At 38.8% G+C, this 25380-nt stretch overlaps 2 protein-coding genes and 1 long non-coding RNA gene across 4 annotated transcripts in view; 2 read left to right on the plus strand and 1 right to left on the minus strand.

The window, feature by feature from the left end:
* acadvl (acyl-CoA dehydrogenase very long chain) overlaps positions 1 to 2711 on the minus strand; it is a 49271-nt gene extending 46560 nt beyond the window's left edge. The window contains exons 1-6 of the mRNA XM_076288988.1: positions 2283 to 2711; positions 1955 to 2024; positions 919 to 993; positions 629 to 701; positions 449 to 513; positions 88 to 222 (exon numbers count right to left, since the gene is read on the minus strand). Of these exons, the coding sequence (XP_076145103.1) occupies positions 88 to 222; positions 449 to 513; positions 629 to 701; positions 919 to 993; positions 1955 to 2024; positions 2283 to 2356 (492 nt within the window). The 5' untranslated portion in view covers positions 2357 to 2711. The remainder of the gene's footprint in view (positions 1 to 87; positions 223 to 448; positions 514 to 628; positions 702 to 918; positions 994 to 1954; positions 2025 to 2282) is intronic.
* A 1100-nt stretch (positions 2712 to 3811) lies between these two features.
* LOC143127467 (macrosialin-like) lies at positions 3812 to 13179 on the plus strand. The gene is made up of 6 exons (XM_076288989.1): positions 3812 to 4012; positions 7073 to 7590; positions 7848 to 7967; positions 8739 to 8808; positions 11239 to 11412; positions 12401 to 13179. Exons 1-6 carry the CDS (start codon positions 3964 to 3966, stop codon positions 12538 to 12540), a joined length of 1071 nt encoding a protein of 356 aa, XP_076145104.1. The 5' UTR covers positions 3812 to 3963; the 3' UTR covers positions 12541 to 13179.
* Positions 13180 to 16710: 3531 nt separating this feature from the next.
* On the plus strand, positions 16711 to 25350 carry LOC143127470 (uncharacterized). 2 transcript variants are annotated; one of them, XR_012987641.1, is made up of 5 exons: positions 16711 to 20497; positions 20716 to 20846; positions 21887 to 21956; positions 23862 to 24164; positions 24582 to 25350. It is a non-coding gene; the product is annotated as an uncharacterized LOC143127470 (long non-coding RNA). The 2 variants fall into 2 exon arrangements; XR_012987640.1 differs by having other exon boundaries at positions 16711 to 20846.
* The last annotated feature ends 30 nt before the right edge of the window (positions 25351 to 25380 follow it).

Here is a 25380-nt window from a genome sequence, read left to right on the forward strand (position 1 = left end):
TACCTTTGGAGTCTTCGTAGCTCGCTAAGAGTGAACGTTATCGGAAACCCGGCCCGAGTTGCTTCACAGAGCGGCCTCTGTACTCACCTGTGTGTTGGTGAGGCCAACGCCACCCAGGTCAGCGGGCACCTGTAGGCCAAAGGCCCCCATTTCCTTCAGGCCCTGCATTGTGTGGTCCTCCACCTTCTCCAGAGCATCATTCTTGGCTGGGTCATTAACCTCCTACACACACACACACACATCCATTGACATACTAAAGAAGGGTTTCTATTAATGAACATTATGTGACTTGATTCAGCTTATTGGAACATGGTGGTTTCATGGTTCGTCAATTTGCATCTAGGGACCAAAGTTAGCTTTTACTTGCTAAGTAAATGCATGTAGGAGATTCAAAGACCTCTCATATTCCACTGCTTGAAGAAGAGGACAAACAGCACCGCTGGCTTACCTCAAAAAACTTAGAACAGGGTCCCACAAGCTCCTGGAGAAACTGGGTCTGCTCCTCATTCATCACTGAAAGCACAGGCGGACAAGAGTCCCATTCAGAGCCGTTCCATTCTCCACATCGGAGACATTTCCACCACATGACATAACCTTGACACTAACACACCACTATTACAACGCTCACCTGAAGGATACGGAAACACCTGAGCCGTGCTGATCTGGCCCTTGAACATGTTCACTGCAAAAGACTTGGACTCCTGGCAGATAATAAATCAGTACAGTCTGTCACTTCTTAGTTAAATAAACGATAATAAAAACAAAAAGTTTTGTCTCGTATTTATCATAGATGTTTTTACAGTGTACAAGAACACGATGCGATGCCCCTATTAGAAAAAGTAATACAAATTCATCAGACGATTCTCATGGATGTGTCTGGATTTTTGGAAGGAAAGAGGGTAGAGTAGTGGTTCATACCACCATGGCGTCCTTGTCCACCTTATCTGCCTTAGAGCTAGAGTCTGTTCCGACCGCTTGCTTATCCAACACCGCCTGAAGGAGGGTAACAGAGTGGAACGGAGACATTGGAATTAATCAATAACCCGTTTACCAGTTACTACAGTAATTTAAATATATCTTTACCCATATACGGCATAACATACATCACAGGTACCCAACTTATAATGAAAATATATCAGGAAATATATAATATTACAAGTAATTGTGTCAGTCACTCGGCACAAAAGTGCTTCATAGTAGCTATGTGCTATTATACAATTACCGGTACATTACTAAAATACGGTACTAAGATTGTGTTGGATAATTTACAGTCCTGGGAGTGTGAAAGACAATGGAGGTAATCGAGTATGAAGATAACCAGGAAAAAGAGAATTAACAATACTCTGAAGGTCTAAACTCTGAAATATCCCACTTTAGCTAAATGTCAGTCCAATAGTGAGGAGTGTGATCATGATGCCCTTTTAGCTATGTCATTGTGAAACAACAGATGCCAACTAGAACAGAGTGCAGCCAAGGACACAAGATCCTATTCTAATATGGTGGCAGCATTGACAGCCACCTAAAAAATATGATTAAGAATTAAGTCAATCACTTGAAGTGGGGGCTGGGAATGGGAAAATGTAACAAATTAACAAACAAACAAAAAAAAAACAATCATGGCAGGAATACTCAGACATGTCTTAGGTATGTGCTGGTCCTGACGTCTACCTTCAACCCTTCAATCCAGAATTCCCACGAGTCATGTGACTTCGAATGAACTTTACCCCACTTCTTACCGACACGGTGGTCGGCAGAGGACATGAACTGAACTTTGAGGACCAGACTACAGCTGCGAATCTGCAGGAAAGCCTAGGCTTTGTAGAGTTTGGACTTCATTAACTTACAGAACCAAACCATGAGCCGTGAATAAATCAGTTTTCAACTAAAGAGTAAATACTGCAAATCAAGGTCAAAGTACAGTTGCTGCTGACATTTAGTTTGAGTCACAGCCTACCTCTGCTGCTTGGCTGGCATAAAGACGGGCATTATGAACGGAGACAAGGTTTCCCTTCTGATGGTTCGCCCTTCAATGTAAAGAGTGACAAACAGCACAACATATAGCAGTTATCATCCTCTACTTAACCAGTATCATTGACTTCGACAACGCAACTGACCCAGTTAATATTTAAATTAAATGTGTCTTGCTCCATTAAGTCGAGGTCCAAACAACAGAAGCAATGCGGTTAACTTACTGTAACTTAACGCTGCCTTGCAACAGCACCCCCGTAACAAAAATCAAGTTAGCTAGGATAGCAACACAACATGACAGCATGAAAACTTACCCAGTAAGACAGTTAGGCAGTCTCAAAGCGGTGCCGCATAAAGCGGACTTCTGGCTCATCTGTCTTAGTAGCATTATTATTAATATCGGGTTAAGTTGAAAAATAAAGACGCTGCTGCAAAATAATGACAAACGGTTCGAGGTTAGTTGCTAACGTTACTTGGGCCAAGAGCTAAGGAACCAACCCTACAGTACGCTGCTAAGCGAAATAACTGACAGCTTCGACTGGCTGGGTCGTCCTTAAATGACTGCACGGAAGCAGGTGGTAGCCTAGAAAGCTTAACGAGAACTAACAAGAGTGCTCAAAATTATCTCCTTGGTTTCCTGCTAAACAAATATCACTCTTGATTTTTTTTTATAGCCTATATGATGGATCCATAAACACAACATATCACGATATATTCAGTAAACGCTGGAACCAGCCAACCCAAATCCACCAAAACACTGAAAGAATGTCCCACGCCTTTAGATGGCGCCAGATAGGTTACTATCAGGACCGACGCGCTCGCACTCAGAGCACACCATCAGAAGCGGATGACCGGAGATGACCCGCACCTCTCCAAATGGAATGTAACGGCAGAAGTGGCCCGCGTAATAAATTGATTTTGATGGCAACCGAAATTTAAGAGATTGTTTAGGCCTACGATGTCACTGGATGACAAATCTGAATCTGGAAAATAACCAGACCTAGGTAGGCCTAGAGGCCTACAACGACAGAAATTAAATAGGCCTAGGCTAGACTGGTTCATTGCATGATCATAGTAGGCTAATAAATGATAGGGGTAGGTTTAGGCCTACTCAAATTAATTTGTAGATAAATCCTCTAGCCTAGGCTACATCATAGGCCTTGAATTTAGAAGAAGTGTCGTGGCACACTCAGAACTTCAATATGCAATAATTTTATTTGGTCAAATAAAATTACTGCATATTGAAGTTCTGAGTGTGCCACGACACTTCTTCTAAATTCAAGTCTTATTTACCATCGTGAGCACCTCACAAGGTGTGCATTTACCATCATCAAACAAATACATCATAGGCCTACCATTTTGATGGATGGAAAAACTATAGGCCAACAACTCAGCCAAAACCAATAGCCTAACTAAATAGCCCATCGCTTTCAGCTGACATGCATTAGGCTGTAACAGTCTTCATCAGCTTTATGCGAGCAAATGAAAAGGATAAGAGGAAGTAGCCAACGTTTTATTTTAAACCTTTCATTCGTCAGGTTACAATCTCTCCTTCCGCAATATGCACGCACCAGAGTACACAAACCAGAAGAATAAGCACGCTCTGAATCTGAACTTCCTTGTACAATCACATGAACGTTTGACTAATCACGTTTTTCGAGTGTTTCGTGGTTAAAAAAAAAAAAAACTCAGTCTGCCTTTATAGTGGTTTGCAATTCTCGCACAACGCAGCCATAAAGGCTAAATAAATCGAAACTTTATTTAAAGTGGAGGACTGTTTTTGGTTAACAGCTACCCCTCTGTGAAGTTTAGCCTGCAGTTGTCCTACCAGTTCCACTTCCTAGATCATGTTTAGTTTCGTTTCTCTCTCTCTCTGATCACTGAGCGCAGCTGCTTATTTTCGCAGTCAGTAGCCTACTCATCTCAGTGGAAAAAAGTTGGCATAGCTTACTGTCCGTCACCAACGGGTTGTCTCTGTAAGAAGAAATCAGCAAAATGAAGATGGGAGTCTTTTTCCTGATTGCCACGTGTGTTTTATCCACAGGTAATGCTGTACATGTAATGTTTAATCAATTTAAGTGATTATTTTTTATGTGTTTTATGTGGCTTGTCTACAACTCAGGCCTGAACATAAAGCTGGTCTTGCAGGTCAGCATGACCAGTAGCCTATTTGTAATAATCTGATTTATTCCGTGAATCGCTTGGTCGTATTGACTAAGAAACATTTTCAGCAAAAGCTGATTGACAATAACATTACTAACATGTTGATTTATCAGCTATGTGACCGTTGTTATAGGTTAAGTTAAGTATTAGCCATAGGCTATAGCTCATTAAGTGCCAGGATGACGTTCAGTCAGTTGGCCTATAGCCTATATTCACAGCTTCTTGATAATGATCTGATAATCAAGATGTAGGCTATTTTCACGAGTTTAGTGATAATTGAAACATTAACCTTGTCTCATTCAAAGAGAGAAAGCATAAGAAAATGCCACTGTTTCCTGTCTTGTTGGATGGATGCCATGTACCTATTAACAATCCATATGATACGAATATAACTTGTGATAGGCTCAACGAAAACAACTCGAAAGAAGAACTTCACATTAGGCATTGGACAAAGAAAACCTTTTCTGTCTACATATGAGACTCATCAAAAGCCTTACACAAACCAGGGCAAACTTATACAAATACAAAGCAAGCTCAAAGCACCCTAGCATCTTCATTTTTCAAGCACTTTTGCTTACAGCATTTGTCACATTTAGCCACCTCCCTCTTTGTCATCTCCTCACTGCAGAAAAAAACTGTGAGCCTATGGACCCTTTCAAGAGAGTTCCATTATCAGCATCATAGTTGGCCCCACAAGACTTCCTTTTTAACATTCCATATGTTATCTTAATGCAGAGGAAGTAGATTGGGGCCCAAATAGAACGTTCAAGCATTGTTTTTGTTTTTATTGTTGAAAGGGTCTATAGAGTCAGGTGAAAAAGCAGATCACATGCCTGCTTCCTCATTATGGCGTCATCCTGGGAAGTCCAGTGTGGTTGTGCATCCAGTCTGTTAGTACTGTAGTGCTATTGTTATTACCTTATTATTACAACTGTTATATTTAATTATAATATAGGCCTAAACCCTTAACAACATGAAACAATCTCTCTTTTTTGTCTTTGTTGGACAATAAAGAGACTGAAAGGAAGCGAGTGGGAGAGAGAAGGGGTAGGGGGTGTTCTCAGGCCTCAGGAAATGACCCAGTTCGCACTCAAACCTGGGTTGTTGTGGGCACTTGGACCAGAATGTGTTATACCTATTGTTATTATTATTGTTGTCAGTCTTTGATGCTTGTCTCCATTGCATTATACATTTAGAAATATCTCACCTTTACGGGATTAGATCCTTATGATAAAAAGAAGAAATAGGCTATACGATCAGCCATATTCCATCTTGAAGGAAAAAACTTTTTTTTTTATGTTCATCTTTTTCTCAAGGTCACCGAGTAACGTTAGTACGAGACTAAATAAATAAATAAATATAAGCATCACACTGCCTCCACCAGCTTTCCTTCCTTCCATAGTGCATCCTGATGTCGTCTCCTCATCAAATAAGTGACACACACACACCCAGCCATCCACATGATGTAAAATAAAACGTCATCCATCAGATGAAGCCACCTTCTTCATTTGCTAAGTGGTCCAGGTCTGATGTCCACATGCCCACTGACCAGTGGACAGCATTGGGCACGCTGGTTGGTCTGCGGCCATACACAACAAACGGCGAAGTACTGTGTGTTCTGACACCATTCTATCAGAACCTGCATTAACTTTTTCAGCAATGTGAGCTACAGTAGCTCTCCGGTCAAGCCTTCACTCCCCACACGCCTTGGTCACCCATGACCCTGCCGGCAGTTCACCTTTTTTCCTTCCATAGACCATTTTTGGTAGGTTCTGACCACAGACCATGAGTCCCACAGGTTTTGGAGTGTAGGAGATGCTCAGACATCTAGCCATCACAATTTGGCCCTTTTCAAAGTTGCTCACATCCTTATCCTTGCTCATTTTTCCTGCTTCCAAGACATCAATGAACTATATGCCACAGATGGATTTTTAGGTTGCTCATATTTCCGATGGAGCATCAGCTATGTTGTAACGACACATTTTTCCTTTTTGACTTTTACACATGCATAAATCCTTTAGCATCTTAATATGCTCATTCACACGGTGCAACACCCAACCGGATCCATGTAAACAGGTACACCAAAATACAGCTGACGTTCCACTGGAGATATATGTGCTGGCTGAAAAGCTTTCCAGGAAGAGCCTGGCATATAGGCAGTATAAGGCCTCCGCACGAAAGTGCCAACATGACTGCGGCACACTCCACTTTCATCACTGGATTAGATAGATTCCACTGTTTTAAGTACAACCCCACACACCAGCGTCAAACTTTGCCGCTGCCGCTGTGCCGATACATTTATACTTCTGTCGGTGCCTCTCAATAAAATCCATTGTTTATTGAATGCTTACCAGACAAAAAATTCAAAATGTGCATGGCAAGTGACAGTGGCGCCTTTATGTGCGAGTGCTGTAGATGACAAATTGTTAGGTGACATTGTAACAAGATGATAAATGTCATTCACTTTGCTTAATGTCGCTCTGAAAGTGATCCCCAACAATATTGCATGTTGTTCATCTTCATGTTGTTACCGTTACAGTATGCGATGTGAACGTTGTCTTTCATTTTAGTTAGTACAATATTTAAAACTTTTTACCGTTATCGTTATACTGATGCTGTTTTTCAATTGTCTCGTAGAGTGGTGACTCTGAATGACCTCACATCTGAGTAAAAACCGAGTTGAATGCCTTTCGGTTGTTAACAAGTCATAAGAACAAAATGTTACTGTTTGTTAGCAATTGTCTGTTGTTAGTGATTGTTACCATATATAGTAATACCAGTTTGTAACAAAACATTAGGCCTACTCAGTATTTTATGCAAACGTTGTAGCAACATATCGACTTAGTAGGCCTACAACTGGAATGTACCATTATCGTTCCAAGTGCAAACAGCCCTTTATTGTTTTCCTTCCTATTAATTTGTCTATAATTTCTTAATGCAGCAATCACATCAGCCCAAGAGAGTGACAAAGACAAGCCATCGGCAAGCCTTCAGCCCCCAGCCATGTTTACTGGTCACGCCGCTCCCACATCCACCAATCCTACCACGACCACGACCACCAAACCCACAACCACCACTAAACCCACCACAACCACCAAACCCACAACTACCCCCAAACCCACAACTACCACCACAACCACCAAACCCACAACTACCACCAAACCCACAACTACCACAACTACCACCAAACCCACAACTACCACCAAACCCACAACTACCACAACTACCACCAAACCCACAACTACCACCAAACCCACAACTACCACAACTACCACCAAACCCACAACTACCACCAAACACACCACAACCGCCAAACCCACCACAACCATCAAACCCACCGCTGTGCCAGGCCCAACTCCTTCCACTAACATCACTATGGGCAACTTCACCTATTTAGAAGGAAACACACTTTACGTCATGGCCCAGATGATACTTCAGGTCAAAGTGAATGACAGCAAGGTAATATGGTTTTGCTTGGTTCTGAGAGTTGTATTATGTCTATCCTACAGTGATGATTATATAGGACAATGTGTTTTTGCAAAATTGGCGGAACCCACATATGTGAGGTTGAGGTCAAACAGTAATTTTAAGCCGATGTAATAACCCTTAACTTGCTCTGTTGCACCATGTAAAACTGACTTGTAATATAATGTATGGGTTTCTTAAGCATGCCTTTGACAGACTTTTGATTTATTTTATTGACATGTTCCTGTCAGACTCGAGGAACGTTCATTGTCCAACCAAATATGACAAAAACAAGTGGTGTGATTAAAAAGGACTCTGTGAGCTTCACCCTCACCTTTAAGGAGGGCACTATTACGTTTAACTTCCAAAGGGTAAGCAGTTGTATATTCCAAAATGAATGTATACTGTAAGTACATGTGAGTTATTAGTTAATTTAAAGACTTTTAAGACAAATGTTACAGCTAATTTCCACTGTAAATTGAATAACATAATTACAGTATTTTGTATTTAAAATGTATTGAAAATATGAATTTTATTGATTACAGGAGATTACATAAATACAGATTTGTTATCTTAAGAAATGTATACCACAATAATGGTTGTTTAGAGTATTCAATTCCTAACTGTACGTCCATAATGAAACAAGGTGTGTTCCCTTTAAACTGATTGGAGAAACAATGGAAGAAAGCTTTCTCACATTACAGACAAATGAAGAAGTTGCTTGATAAAAACACAAGGATGTTTTCATCCTATAATTTAGAGGTAGGCTTACTGTGAAGTGTTGACAAAGAATAGCATACTGTCACATTAAGTTTTTAAGTTAATAGGGTTAAGAAATTTGTATGAAATTGTATCATTTCAGTTTTACAGTCAATTGGGTTTCACAGTATTTCTTGTAAGTACTTTAATAAACCAAAGGCTCAGTAAGGTTGGTTTACTTCAGCACAGCCCTCATGAGGTTATATTTTTTTATTGCTTGTATATTGCTTGTGTTTGTCTAGGCATAGTGCCAGTATGTTCTACGCAGGTAGTTACAGTAGTCATTTTAAATAAATTGTACCTATAACCACTCAGTGACCATCCACTTTGGCAGCACAGTTTAAGTTAAAAGCCCTGAAAGTTTTCTTCATGTTTTTGAACAGAACACAACCTCAAAGACTGTCTATGTGAACTCTTTGCATCTGAACATGACCTACGCTTTCACAGCAGGAGGTAAGCTTACTGAACCCATTTGCATTTTCAGTGTTTACCAATGGTCATTGTTGGACTTTGGACTTATCTGGTCACTGGCTTGGAGTTAGGTGTATTTATTATTGCAGATATCACACAGTGGTAGACATGTTTTGCAGATTGTGTAAATAATGATAGTCACAATAGTGTTACTCCCCTGTAAGACCACTGTCAGAACATGACACAGCATACCAGTAACAGATCAGCTCATGGCACCAAATGCTGTGAAGTACTGAGCTGAGTTGAGTCGTGTGGCGACCTGTAAAGTAAACTGAACCAGCATCTTTTTATTGGTGTAGGTCTGGAAGTTTTTTTTAATTTTTTTTTTTATTATTATTATTTTCTCTGAGTCATCACATTTGGTTAAATCAATTGAATTTGACATTACCACAAACTTAGCCAGTGACAAACGACAACATACAACTAATGTTTTTTTTTTTTTGTCATTTTCAAATATGCATGGTTGTTACTGTCTAACAAAGGAGTAGAATAATATATAATTATATGTATATGATACATTTCATATGCATTACTGAAACCAAGGCAAAAAGATGGCTGATGTGTGGTTAGTGAGTTAATGAGTATTCATAAAAACACTTTTTGGTGGCGTCTTCCTTGAGATACTGTTTCCATTGGAACCTTGCAATACATTCTAAAAATTCCTCTGCATACACAAATAAACCTGCTTCTTGAAGAAGAACTTTAAAAAAAAAAAAATAATGCTCATAGGAAAAAAAAAATATGTTGATCAACTAAAACCAGGCCCAAGACAAACAAAAGAATGAGAGAGAGAGGAAAAAACAGTACAACAGGGCTAGCTGAATGTTATCCTGGATCTGGAACCTTTCTGTCGTACAGTATCACCAGGGAGGAAGCGGAGCGGATCAAGGATCTTTGATATCTCTGTTGATAAGGAAGTGTGTAGAGGCTGAACACACCCCAACATTCTAAAGTTGGTTGGCTGCAATCTTTAGAATGTTCAGAAAACCAACTTGTCCAGTAACTGAAAATAATTACTTTTGGACAAACTCAAACAACTCCATTTAACAAAGAAGACAAACAAACAGCACGGCAGTACACACTGAGCCAGCTGTTGGTGTTTGTTGTACTGTAGTTTGTTGGCATTTGTTGGGGCAGTGTGCAAGCACCTTAAGCACTGCTGGCAATAGAGCAATGGAAAAGCATGCTCAACATGCTCAACACCCTCTGAAAAAAGTCAACTGGGTGCTGGATCCTTTCTGTAGCATAATGAATATATAGAAAAAAGGACAGCACTCACAGTTCCTTTGAATAATAACGGAGTAAATGCATTTTGATATCAGTTATACAATGACAAATCAATTTGAATTTGAACATAGGTATCTTTGAATTTTGAATGGAAGAAACATTATAATGGAAGAATTTAGCATAGATTGTAAAAAAGTACCCTACTCTAGTTTGGATCATAGTAATACACAAAACAATTGATAATGCACAAACAAACAATATCAAAGGTTAAAGGTTAAATGGTTAAAGTAAACACTAGGTCTAATTCAGGACTCTTTTCCTCAGTGGTTCCATGTTGGTGGAATGAGTTGCCCAGTGCTCTCCGTTCCTGTGGTAGTTTTGGGTCGTTTAAGAGGGGTCTAAAGACATTCCTGTTCAATATGCACTTAGTTCTTTAAGCGCTTCTTATGCGTTATGGTTTGTATAATATTGTTTCATTTCCATTAGGCTGTTGATTAATTTGACATTATTATTTATTATTGATATTCTCTGTATATATATTGATATTCACTGTATTTGTGTGTCGCTTTGGACAAAGGCGTCTGCGAAATCCCATAACCACAACCATAACCATAAAGTTATCCTGCTAGTTAGCTTATCTATTAGCTCTGTGTGCATGCTCTTAAAGTTTATTAGGTGTACCATGTGTATTGTCTATCCAAACACTGTGACTATCCAAACTGTGCTCTTGTAGATCACGTGGTAGAAAATGAAGTGCTTACCCCAAGGTCATGGACTCAATACCCAGGGATCACATGAACACACACCAAAAACACATAAGTTTAACAATAATGCAGGCTGTTTGGTCAAATTATTAGTAGTGATACTGGTATGAATTCAATTACATTATCATTGCCATCATATTCCCACAACGTATATCTTAATGAGGTCATAAAATTGCATATCTTATGGATGAAAATATTTACATGTTAAAAAGTCTGTGATTTAAACCACCAATGACTTTCTTTAATAAGAAGTAATTATCACTTGAATGAAATGTTTTAGGCTTTCCCTATTTAATCTGTCAGGTTGGCTTTCGTCATTCTAAACTCCACCCCACTTCTCTAAAACCTCTCAAACTATGAGCAGTAAGTAACTGACTGTTGCTATCACAAATGGATGAGCTATTGCATCGTGCTTTTGCAGGTAAGAAGACTTACATCGCCAAGAATGAATCACTGGATCTCTTCAAGGCAGCCATTGGCCACTCCTACTCCTGTAAGAATGAGTCCATCTCCCTTGGTAGTGAGATATACTTGGAAGTGACCCAAGATCGAGTCCAGGCCTTCAACTTCACTGCGACTAACCAGTTTGGCCAGAGTGAGTATTATGAGACAACAGCAAAACATGTTGTCACTTCTACACTTAGCAAAGGCAATCCAACAAATGCAAGATGCCTATTTGGCCTTTAACAAAATGAGAAGCAAACACAATTGTTTGAACTGAAATGCTTGTGATATGTCTACCGTGTTGTGATATGTCTACCAAATCAGTTGTATGTAGCCTCTAAAAGGTGAAATGAACAGTAAGAGACCAGGGCCCTCATTTAAACTGAGCGTAGATTCTATCCTAAAACATTGTATTGCGAATGCCCAAACCTTGCAATCTGCGTACACACGAAAATATTCTGATTTATAAAATCGTGCAGCGCAGGCGGCTGCTTATAAATACCAACCTGCGTTGAATTGTGTGTGCTTGCACAAGCGTCATACTCCTCCCATTGTCGTCCCACAATATCCCATAAAAGGTCAATGCAAAACGATTCATGAATATTCTAACATTTATACCGATCATTTTATTGGCTATCATTGAAATGATGGAGACGTCACATCAATCTGGAGAAGGAAGTCAAAGTTGTCAAACAGCGATATAAGTATGACATTTTACAAGTGTACCTATGTGAAATAAGTACCGACTGACATTTCTGTATTAAAATAAGGTGAGTGTATCAATGCTTGAACGGTGCGTTTTAATAGAATAACTCATCTATGAGACTTAAGAAAAAGATTTTATGGCCTCTTATTAAATTCATTCCGCACAGTTCAGCCCAGTTCATGCAACTTTTTTGTGCGCAGCAGCCTTTATAAATGAGGTCCCAGATGTTTTTTTCAAGCACATTCAACTCATATAATTACAACAGGTGTTGGCAGATAAGACAATAATAATGTACATTCACAATGGACACTGCAGCATTCACTGTGTTGACCCATTGCTTATGGAAATACAGACAAGGTTAAGCGAACAGAGGTAATGTTGCACTATGACCATGTCATTCATTGTGTTCACGGTACTTGTCCTTCTGTGACAGTGGACCTCTGCAAGGCCGACCAGCCTGACTACACTGTTGCCATTGCTGTGGGCATTGTGCTTCTCATCCTCATCGTTATCGTGATCCTCGCGTACATCTGCAGCCGCCGGCGCAGGTCCGATGGCTACCAGTCCCTGTGAGGAACGCATACGGGCACAGGATGCCAACCACCTCCGTCCGTGGAGCATCAGTCATCCTCTCATCTCACCTGTAATGTTCCCTCTGCGTCTCGATGTGGAAGCCATATTTTGTAATCTCGACAGTTTACAGCTTCAATTCTTTGTGCACTGTGTTATTAACCGATGTCTGTAGGATGCTATTGTGTGAAATGGTGTTGAGTGAAGGTTACTATCCTCATAAAGCACTGATTTTTTTGTTGTTGATTTGGCTTCTTCAGCTAGGTAAAGTATTAATGGAAAAGAGATGTCTGTCGCTCACATTATACTAAGGGAATCAAAATAGGTATATGCCACAATTTATTGTAAAACAAAATAGTATTTCATAACAAATCAATATGTTTTACTGATTCAGTTAGCCTAATCAAAGGGAATGCATAATTGGGAATAACAAAAAAAGGTTGTTGCACAGATTTAAAGTTTTAGTCTTTGTAAGGTTATTTAAAGGCAGTCCTCAACTATTATGCAAATGAAGGGAATATATGCATTGTATATTGTATACAGCTACACACTGGGAAATATTTTCATTGTCTGTTTTTAAAAAGCATTTGCATTTTTGTTAAAATAAAGAGCGACTGACTTTACCAAACGGGAAAAAAATAACTTGTTTTAACTGTCTGCTTTATAACTGTTATAACTTAAAATGTCTGAATGAACACATGGACACTGTGGATGCTGAAAACGTTAATTCTTAAGCAAGTATCCCTGGCTGCAGTGTGCAGATCGGTGCTGGGAGGAGCTCAGTTCAACTTGGGGGACATTAAAAGTCCCCCAAAAGGGGTGTCGTTTTTGGAAATAGGAACGCGAGATGGAGGGTAAAATCATGTTTTTTCTTAGAAAGCTGTCAAAGAGTGGAGTGCACGCACATCTACACAATTTAAACAGGTGCTGGGTATAAGGCTTAGCCGACAATTGAAAAATAAAAAGATACCCGCACACTGTTCTATAAGCTCCCAGAGTGGTTTATTAACGTTTCGACCAGAGGTCTTCGTCAGGTATCAAGGAGATATTCTTAGAAAGCTAACATTAGTAACAGTATTACATGTTAATGTAGATGAGTCAGGCTAAATTTATGAAAAATGTGATGCATTTGCTGCATGACAGTAGGCAGTCTGCAGCCTTCCCATGCAGTATTTATGTTATGCAAATTTAAACAGCAGCAGCATTTTTAAAAATGGCACTCTGCTGCCTTGGCATGCAAATCAGCTATGGTTCCTATATGCGCACAGGGAAAGACCCAAGACCCTACCCCAAAGAAGAAGCTTAAATAGTTATAGGAACTGTGGTCAGAGGAACTTTTTAATCCTTCCATGCTGCGAAAGGGACTATTAAATCCATTCCACCCTATAAGTTAAGCTATAAGCACATAGCCATGACCAAGGAAAAAGAGGATGGGACAACACAATGCCATGCAGAGATGGGCACAAATACATCAACTATTTTGTTACAAACTACATATACTGGCTGATGAAATGTATAAAATATAAAATACTGCTGTGAAAAATGTATTTCATTAAAAATAAAATACAAGTAATTAGTAATTTTAAAATACAAAAAATACCCACACAATAACCAACTTTTAGAAGAAAGGCATATTATCGAAAACTTATCCATAAGAGACAAGAAATAGCCTACTATTTTCTGTTTGGCTGGCTATTCTATGGCTATTGGGGGCTTTTCCTTCTGTATATTAGGGCTCCTATGAAGTAGATCTGATAAAAAAAAATTAATCCCCATCCCATATCAATGTAAACGATGATTGAACTGACAATAAGCAGGCTTCGCAACAGTGGAATCAATTGTAACAAAGCAAACTACCCACCATCATGCACTGAACTGCATTTCCCTTTTTGTGTTATAAATGCATGCCTATTGCCTACATACTGGCACGCAACTTGGGGGACAAACAGAATAACATCCTTTAAGGTGTCCTGTAAGGTAATTAATTAACTTGGTGGGTGGAGAAAACTTCCCTCTGTTTTGCATCAGAGAGGTCTTTGCCTTTGTCTCTTCCATTATTTCTGCATATCAGGACACCTCTGCGGATGTTATCCCTTACATAAATCCTCATGTCAAATCCATTAAGTGGTTTTAATACTGTCCTCTAGTGAGAATGAATATCAGCTATTACTGTAGGTACGCAAGTCATGGGGTACTCAAGCCATGGGGTCAAAGGTCATGGTCATATGGGGTCCATGTCCTAATGTTCTCCCTCAGCATCTTATCTGTAAGCCTATCGTTTTCAATTTTTTTTTGTCTTGTAGCACTTCACACACCTAACAATTCAAGCTCCTTAAGTTATTTACTTTTTTTCAACTTTCAGACATGTTCTAAGGGGATGATAAAACAGAAAAGACAGATCTAATGCTTTTAAGTTGTTTACAGGGTGACAAAATTGGCACAAACAAAAAAAATGTGTTTACACCCCATTTTGTCCTTGCATTGCCCTGATAAAGTTAACCATTTTGGCTCTCTCAGTTGACTTTTCTTTTAATTATTTCCAACTTCAGACTTATCCAGAGGGGATCGTAAAGAGAAAAGTTGGATCTAACACTTTTAAGTTGGTCACAATGTGGCATACTACTGCAAGAAAAGGGAAAAATGGGTATACATTTTATGTTGTCCTTCCAAAATGGTAATGAAATTGGCATTTTTATGGACAAATCGCTACTTAGGTCAACTTTAGAGCTGAATATAGGGAATTGCCCAAGAAATATCACCAGGCACCCTCCCTATTCGTATTGTAACCCCTAGGCAACAAGAAACAGCAAAGATAAAAACTTTAACCAATAGGTTCACCAAGATTCTGGCCTTTGGCTCCCAGACTATCATAAGACTACCAGCAGTTCAATTTATAAACTGGAATATCTCCTACACCACACATACTACTGAGCTAACTCTGTGTGTTCTCTAAAGAGGACGTTTAAGACTTTTGAATGGTATCAAATGGATGGGGTGGCGTTTTGGGAACTTCCTCTTTCTCTTCCTTGAAAATGGCATCCATCACCACAAGGACATTTTAAGAAAGAAACTAAGTTCCCAAACCCCACCCCCATACATTTGTTATCCATTAAATGTCCTGAATGTCCTCTGTTTAGGATTTAGCTCATGCATAGTCTGGGAAATAATCAAGTTTACAAATGACCTCTAGGACAACATTTAAATCTGGTAGTTCGCTATTTTAAAATTGAGTAAAATAAAAAAAGGCAAATACTGATCCTTCATTTAAATTTCCATTGTTGCCTTTCCAACATTACATCCAACGGTAAAATAATGTTAGCTACTGACAGTAGCGGCATGCGCTGCACTCGCTACAAAGTTGTACTGGGTTTAGCGAATGTCCCAAAGATGTGTGTTGTGGTAACGCTTCGGTAACACTTTATAATAACTACACACAATTCATCATTTATTAAGCCTTTGTTACTTATTAGTTAATGGTTTGTTCATCATTAGTAATTTCTTGTTCATACATAATTTATCATCAGTAAAGCATTTGTTCAGACAGTTATAAATAGTTTGTTCATAGTAAATAAGCCTATCTAAAATATGTTTATACATTATTGTTAATACTTAATAAATGATGCAATAATATGTTTTTGATTAAGTAATATTTCCATTATTTAACAGTTGTTACATACACATGCACTAATGATTAGTTAGGGTGAGGATACATATTTTATAAACCACTAATACTATAATTAATAATTAACTCAGGAGTTACAAGTGGTTAGTTAATGATATTTTGTGAGCTCATCTAAAGTGAGGACGTTTTATGCCTTCTTCACAATCCCAGACTTTCATACTGCGTGCTTGTTTACATGGAAAGCAAAACAGGCTATAATGGCATATGTCTTTGTCGGGATGATTGAAACAAGTGTTTCAATCGCACTATTAAGACATACAGTATCACATAACATAACCTATGACTATCTATCAAGGTGTTTCAATCGTCCCGACCAGGCTGTAACTCCATGTTTTTGAAGTAAATGCACAAATATCTGTGTTTAAACAATAATTTTGTTTTTTTGAGACATGGAAAAACTGTTTTAGAAAGATGAAAATATATTTGGGCCCACCAGGTAGGGGGTCCCAGAGTTAAATTAACTTTAAATTAACTTTAAATTACAGTAACTCAAAGTGATCTACTAAAAGAGGGGACTACTGCAACAGAGGGGACTGGTGGCCAAAGACCAAAGGGGTTTCCTCGGCTCTGATGTATCATCCTTGGGGAGCTCCCCCCGGAAGAAACCTTTGTATATTCTAACATTTTAATGCATCAATCTGGTGCACTTTGAAAAGGTGATTATTTTTATCTATGGATGGAAGTATTTGTGCTGTAGCCTAAACTATTTTGCACTTCAGAATTTTAACAATGCACACACAGGTGGAAAAATTATGATGATACTGCAATAAGTTCACAACCACAAAGCATATGAGTTTCACATGCCACAAGCGGTCCGCTATCTGCCAATCTGATTTTGCTATCTGGATATAAAAACCATGATAGTGGGGTAGGCTACTTTGTGGCTAAGCAATTTACAAAAATGTATGTACTGACACAAATAGTTTACATTTAAATACATTATAATTCCGGCCCGAAGTTGGAGACCATGTAGAAATTTGTTGCAATTTCAAAACCGGATTACTCGGGAACCGCTAGGCCTACAGAGGCATGCTTTCCTCGTATTCGGTAAGGTCTGTTGTTTATTGTGAGATAGAGTTTGCCATGTTTTAAGTGAAGAGTTTGTGAGATATTTCACAGAAAGTAATGGGTACGCAGAATACAAATATGGTTAAATTTCATACAACGTTAACCATTTATCACAGCAACCTGCCGCTAATATGATTGGAAAGCTTAGATTCCACTCGCTCACGTGATAGGCCTATGCTGTGTGATATATGTGACGAGTAGGCCTACTCTGTGAGCAATTTAGTTGAACTTGGACTTGAGATTTTACTGGGGCACAGCAGTTCAGCACAGCAGGCAGACCTGTGGTAAACATGTAGCACACAAATTGCGTGTTTATGTCTAAACCTCACTCCTGATCCGGGTCACGGCACCAATGCCTTGTGTTGATTTGCACGCTCAGCCATGCACTCGCCCCACAAACAGCAACACCTTGGATTCGGGAGTTGTGCGTGCTAACAATCGAGCTAAAAGCCCAGGCTGCTGCAACTAGCACATCTATTAAGGCGTTGGGAAGGAAGCTAACATACACAACATAGGCCTACATGCACATATGTACCAGCTAGCTACAGTTACACAACTAATAAGCCTATAAGCAGACATTAGGGGGTGTCCTCATTTTGGCCAATTTGTCCTCACTTTATAGACAACTTGTCCTCCTTTTCAGAGTCACTAGTTCTGCTACAATATAGCACACATGTAGCCTCTACTTCCTCTTTTAAACACAAATTATGACTATCAACTGCTCATGTATTTCTGCACAGAACCACTCACATGAAGTGAAAAAAATACTCGTTAATTTTATCCTCTGGGTCGCGGTTGGTTGTGCTAAAAGGCCCCTTAAGACCCCTTAAATTAGGACTTCTGGCAAGTTTTGTGCAAATAAATGATAGATTGAGACTTACAAATATAACCATCAACACATTTATGGCATCTTGCGGTGAAAAAAGATGGCAATTACAAAGCATGATTATCACACATACTGTAGCGTAACCTGTGTTATTTGACTGAGGGGCCCCGTTTAGATATCAGGGTGAATAATATAACCTGTGTTATATGATTGAGGGGCCCTATTAAGACATACAGTATCACATAACATAATCTATGTTATTTGGCTGAGGGGCCCTATTCCGATATCAGGGCTGGAGAACATTAGCCTTGTGAGACCATCCTGATCTCGCGAGCTTCAGGTTTCCACTCGCAGATCAGTCTGGCATCTTTCCGATAGAGAAAATTTGTAGCAGTTCACCAAACGAACGGCTAATCAGCGTTGGTTTTTAGGCGGGTTTAGGTGTGACGCAACAACGAACAACATGACGGTATCCACAAATGAGATGAGCATAGCTATCGCGCAAGTTTTATTCAAATTAGAGTATTCCTGGGGAAGCTGTGAAGCTATGAGTCTCAGCCATGCAGCTGGGAGGAATGAACGACACAGACATCCTCCACGGCCGATTCCAGTTCATAATGGAGGAAGATACTTTCTTCAGAAGTGTAGGGCCTACCGTGAAAACTTGGTGGGAATTGTCATTGATTAGGTTCATGTCACATACAAATGGTAAGTTAAAAATGTTAACGTTAGTTACGTTACCTAATTTAATTGTATGTTAAAGGAAGGCATTAGAAGAACACTTCGTTCATCTAATTGGTTGATTTGGCCCGTCGATAACCAACATAGGTGGTGATAGACAGATGGTTTATCCAATCAGCTAACCAGTATTTCTGCCCCTTCCCAAAAGTTCTCCAACGGAAAGTTCCCAGATGGACATGCAGAGCAAATGCGAAGCATCCATCTGGCGGAGTCAGGTTAGGAGAACATAGTAGTGACTTCACGCAGACAGGGATCCCTGAACACTTGGGCCCCTGGGCCTATTAGGCCTGTTCAGTAATCCATCCCTGCTAATAAATTTGCCTGTTTAGAACTATTGAACCGTTTTGGAATTTCTGGTGTGTGATATTCCATATGTAGCCTTATTCAAGTTTTAATAGCCTAAATGTTTGGGATAAAAAAGCTGATTTACAAAGTGATTCCATGCCCCCTTGTAAAAAGTATTCTGAGTATTTTCAAAATACAAAAATACACTATTTTGTAGTTCATTATGATAAACTAAAAAGAGGATATTTGGTATTTTATTTTAAAATAGGCTACTTCCTGATGTATTTTTGCCCACCCCTGTATGTACTGAAACACATAATTTTACACATTTTTATGTAATCTGATCTGATTATAGTTACTTATTTTTTGTAATCTGATTACGTAATCCAGATTACTTGTAATCAGTTACTACCCAACCCTGTCCATTACTGACTACAGATTACAGGGCAATATTTTCAATCAGTAACATAATCAATAGGATTACCCAAAACATGTAACGTAATCTGATTACATTAGGATTACTTTTCACACAATTTGCAAACAAGTTCCACATTCTTATTTTCCACTGTATTTAATCAAAAGTGTTGGCGATGTTGCCAAGAACTGAATGCATTTCTCCCGACTGGAATGGGTCTATCAGTCGATGTCGATGACTCATCCATCTTGGGCTTTGATTTGAATCTTTTTCTTGTCAAGAAACCACACAGGCTTTTGGATGATAGTGACAGTAGACAAACGAATGGACTGCTTGTCAAATTAAAACATTAGTTAGGCTATAATTAAAACATTAGTTAGGCTACCATAGGCATTTTTTGCATGATAAAATGTAATCAAGTTTTCCCCAACAATGTATAATCTGATTACACATTTTTTATTGTAATCTGGGCTGATTATACAGTAGTTACGTGATTTTTTGCAATCTGATTTCGTAATCCAGATTACATGTAATCCATTACTACCCAACACTGCCAGTTTAAAACAAAGAATTAGGCCTACTCAGTATTTTAAACAAACATAGTAGCAACATATCGACTTACAAGTACAACTGGAATGTACCAAACCCACCACAACCACCACCATCCCCACAACTACCAAAACCACCACCACAACCATCAAATCCACAACCACCACCAAACCCATCACAACCACCAAACCTACCACAACCACCACCAAACCCATCGCAACCACTAAACCCACAACTTCAAAATCCACCACCACAACCACCAAACCCACTACTACAACCCCTGTGCCAGGCCCAACTCCTAAACATCACTATGGGCAACTTCACCTATTTAGAAGGAGACACACTTTACGTCATGGCCCAGATGAGACTTCAGGTCAAAGTGAATGACAGCAAGGTAATATGGTTTTGCTTGGTTCTGAGAGTTGTATCATGTCTATCCTACAGTGATGATTTATAGGACAATGTGTTTGTTCTTTTTGCAAAATTGGCGGAACCAATAACCCTTAACTTGCTCTGTTGCACCATGTAAAACTGTGTGTATTATAATGTTTGGGTTTCTTAAGCATGCCTTTGACAGACTTTTGATTTATTTTATTGACATGTTCCTGTCAGACTGGAGGAACGTTCATTGTCCAACCAAATATGACAAAAACAAGTGGTGTGACTGCTAAGGACTCACCCTAACTTCACTGAACTTCACCCTAAAGTTTAAGGAGGGCACTATTATGTTTCACTTCCAAAGGGTAAGCAGTTGTATACATGCCAAAATGAATGTATAAGTACATGTGAGTTAGTTAATTTAAAGACTTGTAAACATTTTCAGATGACAAATGTCACAGCTAATTTCCACTGTAAGTTGAATAAAGACATTTGTACATAAAGACATTTGTGCAGAAAAACGAAGAAGTTGCTTCATAAAAAGGTATTTCATCTCATAGTTCAGTAACCTAAAGGGACACCAAAACACAAGTGTGTGCTTATATTTTAGTGCAGAGTACTAGCACTTTCAAGAATAAGGACTACAGTACATGCTATATAGATAGATAGGTAGATCGATAGATAGATACATCATAATTAAAAGTATATAATATAAAAACCCAAAAAGCAATAAGGACAGTAGAAGATAAAGAATATACTAAAATACAAAAATACAAATGTGAAGAGTCAGAAGAAAAGAAACGTCTTAAGTGTTTGCCTATGCTGCAATCAAACAAAGATAAATAAAATAAAGAATGAAAACCCTCTAAAAACATTAAATACAGTACCGGTACTTACATTTCTTATCAAATGAATCTAGGCCGGTCATTACGGGCATTTAGTTTAACTGTAAGGAAGAATATTATGTCACCTCTCCCACCCTCCCCAAATGTTACAGCTGGCCCTGTAGGCCTACTGCGAAGTGTTGACAAAGAATAGCATACTGTCACATTAAGTTTGAAGTGAATAGGGCTAAGAAATGTGTATGAAATTGTATCATTTCAGTTTTACAGTCAATTGGGTTTCACAGTATTTCTTGTAAGAGCTTTAATGAACCAAATGCTCAGTAAGGATTTACATGTTGCCCAGTGTCTTGCAGCTGAGTGAGAGTCAACACAGCTTGTATATTTCATTGCTTGTATATTGCTTGTGTTTGTCTAGGCATAGTGACAGTATGTCCTACGTAGGTAGTTACAGTAGTCATATAAAATAAATTGTAGGCTACCATCCATCCTCAGTGATCATCCACTTTGGCAGCACAGTTTAAGTTAAAAGCCCTGAAAGTTTTCTTCATGTGTTCGAACAGAACACAACCTCAAAGACTGTCTATGTGAACTCCTTGCATCTGAACATGACCTACGCTTTCACAGCAGAAGGTAAGCTTACTGAGTCCATTTGCATTTGCAGTGTTTACCAATGGTCATTGTTGGACTTTGGACTTATCTGGTCACTGGCTTGAAGTTAGGTGTATTTATTATTGCTGAGATCACACAGTGGTAGACATGTTTTGCAGATTGAGTAAATAATGATAGTCACAATGTAAGTGTTACTCCCCTGTAAGACCACTGTCAGAACATGACACAGCATACCAGTAATAGATCAGCTCATGGCACCAAATGCTGTGAAGTAGTGCTGAGTTGTGTGGCGACCTGTAAAGTAAGCTGAACCAGCGTCTTTTTATTGGTGTAGGTATGGAAGTTGTTTTGCTTTTGTTTTTTATTTTCGCTTTTGTCTTTTCTCTGAGTCATCACATTTGGTGAAATTAACCACAATTTTGTCCAGTGACATAAGACAATATTCAACCAATGCTTTTTTTTGTCATTTTGAAATATACATTGTTGTTACTGTCTAACAAAGGATTAGAACAATATAATTACATTTAATTACATTTATATGTTAAATATTTTCATATGCATTACTGAAACCAAGGCAAGAAGATGGCTGATTGTGTGGTTAGTGAGTTGAAACATGGACAAGAAACATTATAATGGAAAAATGTAGCATAGATTGTAAAAAAGTACCCTACACTCATTTGGATCATAGTAATACACAAAACAATTGACAATACACAAACAATATGAAAGGTCAAAGGTTAAAGTTCAAAATCTTTCTTTTGGAAATCGGCAAGCACCCTGTTTTTCCTACAAGCCATACGCAATCACTTTCAATAGACCAGTAATGTATAAAAGGGTGCATGAGCACGTGACTATCCAAACTGTGCTCCTGCAGATCACCTGGTAGAAAACTAAGTGCTTACCCCAAGATCATGGAAGGCTATGAACACACCAAAAAAACATGCATTTAACAATAATGTAAATTAATTAATTAATCAAATTATTATTAGTAGTAGTAATTTAGTAATACTGGTACATTGAATTAAATTGAAATACATTATCATTGCCATAAGGTCATAAAATCTTATGGATGAAAATATGAACCGAGTGTGCACAAAAAACATGGCGGACATTCGTTTTTTTCATCAGCAGAAAGTGAAGAATTCTGAAAGGTTTCGGCACTAATATCTGTTCAAATTAAGTTTTAGATTGAAAAGTTGTCTTTTATTTTCATAATCCTTGTTCAGTGAACACATACAACTGTCAGTTTGCTAGTTAACAGAAATTTCATGAATATGATGCTCAGGCCTATAAACTGTAAGTTTACCTGCAAACACCCTTCTAGATGTGGAAGTAGTGGTTTAGTACAGCATGGGAGACTGGGGTTCAATTTCTGCATGATGTGTTTTGACAGAGTGAGTGCGCACGTGTACCAACGTCTCTGGAGAGAAGGTGCACAATTTGAACAAGAAATTGATTCTCAAACGGAAGTTTTGATTGCAACAATTAGCTAGTTCACGCACCAGGGTGTAAATAGCATACATTACTATACCAGGGTACGAATAGCATCCACTGCTAACTATTCATTGATGCAAACAGCATACCTTATTCAGAGTGTCTATTACACAGCTGAGCTATTCAAACCCTGTGACATAACAGCAAAAACATGTTGCTCGTTTTTTTTTAATTACATTGTGTGATCAATATGCCAGAGTAAATGCACAGGGGTGCAAATAGCATACACTGATATTTGTACCAGACGGGGTATTAATAGAACACATTGCTGTGTGCACCAGGGTACGAATAGAATTCACTTCATATTGCACCAGGGTACGAATAGCATACACTGCTAATTGTACCAGGGGTGCAAATAGCCTTACCCAAACATTAAACCACTAATAACTCTCTTTAATAAGAACTAATCATCACTTCAATTAAATGTTTTAGGCTTTCCCTATTTCATCTGTCTGGTTGGCTTTCGTCATTCTAAACTCCACCCCACTTCTCTAACTATGAGCAGTAAGTAACTGACTGTTGTACAGACAAATGGATGAGCTATTGCATCATGCTTTTGCAAGTAAGAAGCCTTACATTGCCAAGAATGAATCACTGGATCTCATTAAGGCAGCCATTGGCCACTCCTATTCCTGTAAGAACGAAGAATCTTCCTTGGTAATGAGATATACTTGGAAGTGACCCAGGATCGAGTCCAGGCCTTCAACTTCACTGTGACTAACCAGTTTGGCCAGAGTGAGTATTATGAGACTTTGGAATTAATCTAACAGCAAAAAAACTTCAACATTTAGCAAAAGCAATCCAACAAATGCAAGATGCCTACTTGGCCTTTAACAAAATGAGAAGCAAACACAATTATTTGAACTGAAATGTATTTGATATGTCTACCATGTTAACCAAATCAGTTGTATGTAACCTCTTAAAGGTGAAATGAACAATAAGAGACCAGATGTTTTTTTCAAGCACATTCAACTCATATAATCAAAACAGGTTTTGACAGATAAGACAATAATTCTGCAAATTCATAAGGGACACTGCAGCATTTACTGTGTTGTCTGGAAATACATGTTTTTTTAGAAGGTTAAGAGAACAGAGCTTCTGTTGTACTATGGCCATGTCATTCATTGTATTCAACTTGTCTTTCTGTTATAGCTGACCTGCAATGCCGACCAGCCTTACTACGCTGTTGCCATTGCTGTGGGCATTGTGCTTCTCATCCTCATTGTTATCGTGATCCTCGCGTCCATCTGCAGGCGCAGGTCCGATGGCTACCAGTCCCTGTGAGGAACGCATACGGGCACAGGATGCCAACCACCTCCGTCCGTGGAGCATCAGTCATCCTCTCATCTCATCTGGGTCTGGTGGATCCACCACATTATTAGGATTTTAAATCAATACAGCTATAACAATTTATGTCAAAATACTTAACAGATGTTTATTTTAGCTCGATTATTACCAATGATATAGACATCATTTATGGTTCATATTTGCCATTTACCCCTGTGAGATCACATTTATGATCATTCATACGTATATGATTTTAGTTTTTTTTGTTGTGAGAAAACAAGGAAATATAATTATAAAAAAGGTAAAAAAAAAAGCAATATTTTTGATCATTATTGATGCTTATTTCTTAGAACTTAATCAGAACAGGTGAAAGTGCTTGAAAAGTAACAATTTTGTAACTTTTTTGGGTATATCAGGTGCAGAAACGCACAGACACACACACACACACAAAGCAGGCCCAGTTAGAAGGAGGACACAGTTAAGGAACATAGCCAGGGATGGATTACTGCACGGGCCTACCGGGCCCAGGCCCAGGGGCCCAAGAGGTCAGGGGGCCCTGAAGCCCAAGCCTTTGCATGGAATCATTGCCTCAATATCAACAAATCAGGATGTAGGCTATGAATCTGATTTAATGTAGTATTGGCCATCCCCAAAATGCACCAGA

This window comes from Alosa pseudoharengus, unplaced genomic scaffold (assembly GCF_046254945.1).
Source record: "Alosa pseudoharengus isolate Yale_2024_CS ecotype anadromous, Long Island Sound unplaced genomic scaffold, YU_APseudo_1.1 YU_APseudo_1.1_scf_17, whole genome shotgun sequence".
In the NCBI taxonomy this organism is placed as follows: Eukaryota; Metazoa; Chordata; class Actinopteri; order Clupeiformes; family Clupeidae; genus Alosa; species Alosa pseudoharengus.

Coding starts and splice junctions, on each gene's coding strand:
- LOC143127467 (XM_076288989.1), top strand. CDS start 3,964: ATGAAGATGGGAGTCTTTTTCCTGATTGCCACGTGTGTTTTATCCACA. Junction 8,809..11,238: donor CTACGCTTTCACAGCAGGAG/GTAAGCTTACTG, acceptor GTGCTTTTGCAG/GTAAGAAGACTTACATCGCC. Junction 11,413..12,400: donor GACTAACCAGTTTGGCCAGA/GTGAGTATTATG, acceptor CTTCTGTGACAG/TGGACCTCTGCAAGGCCGAC.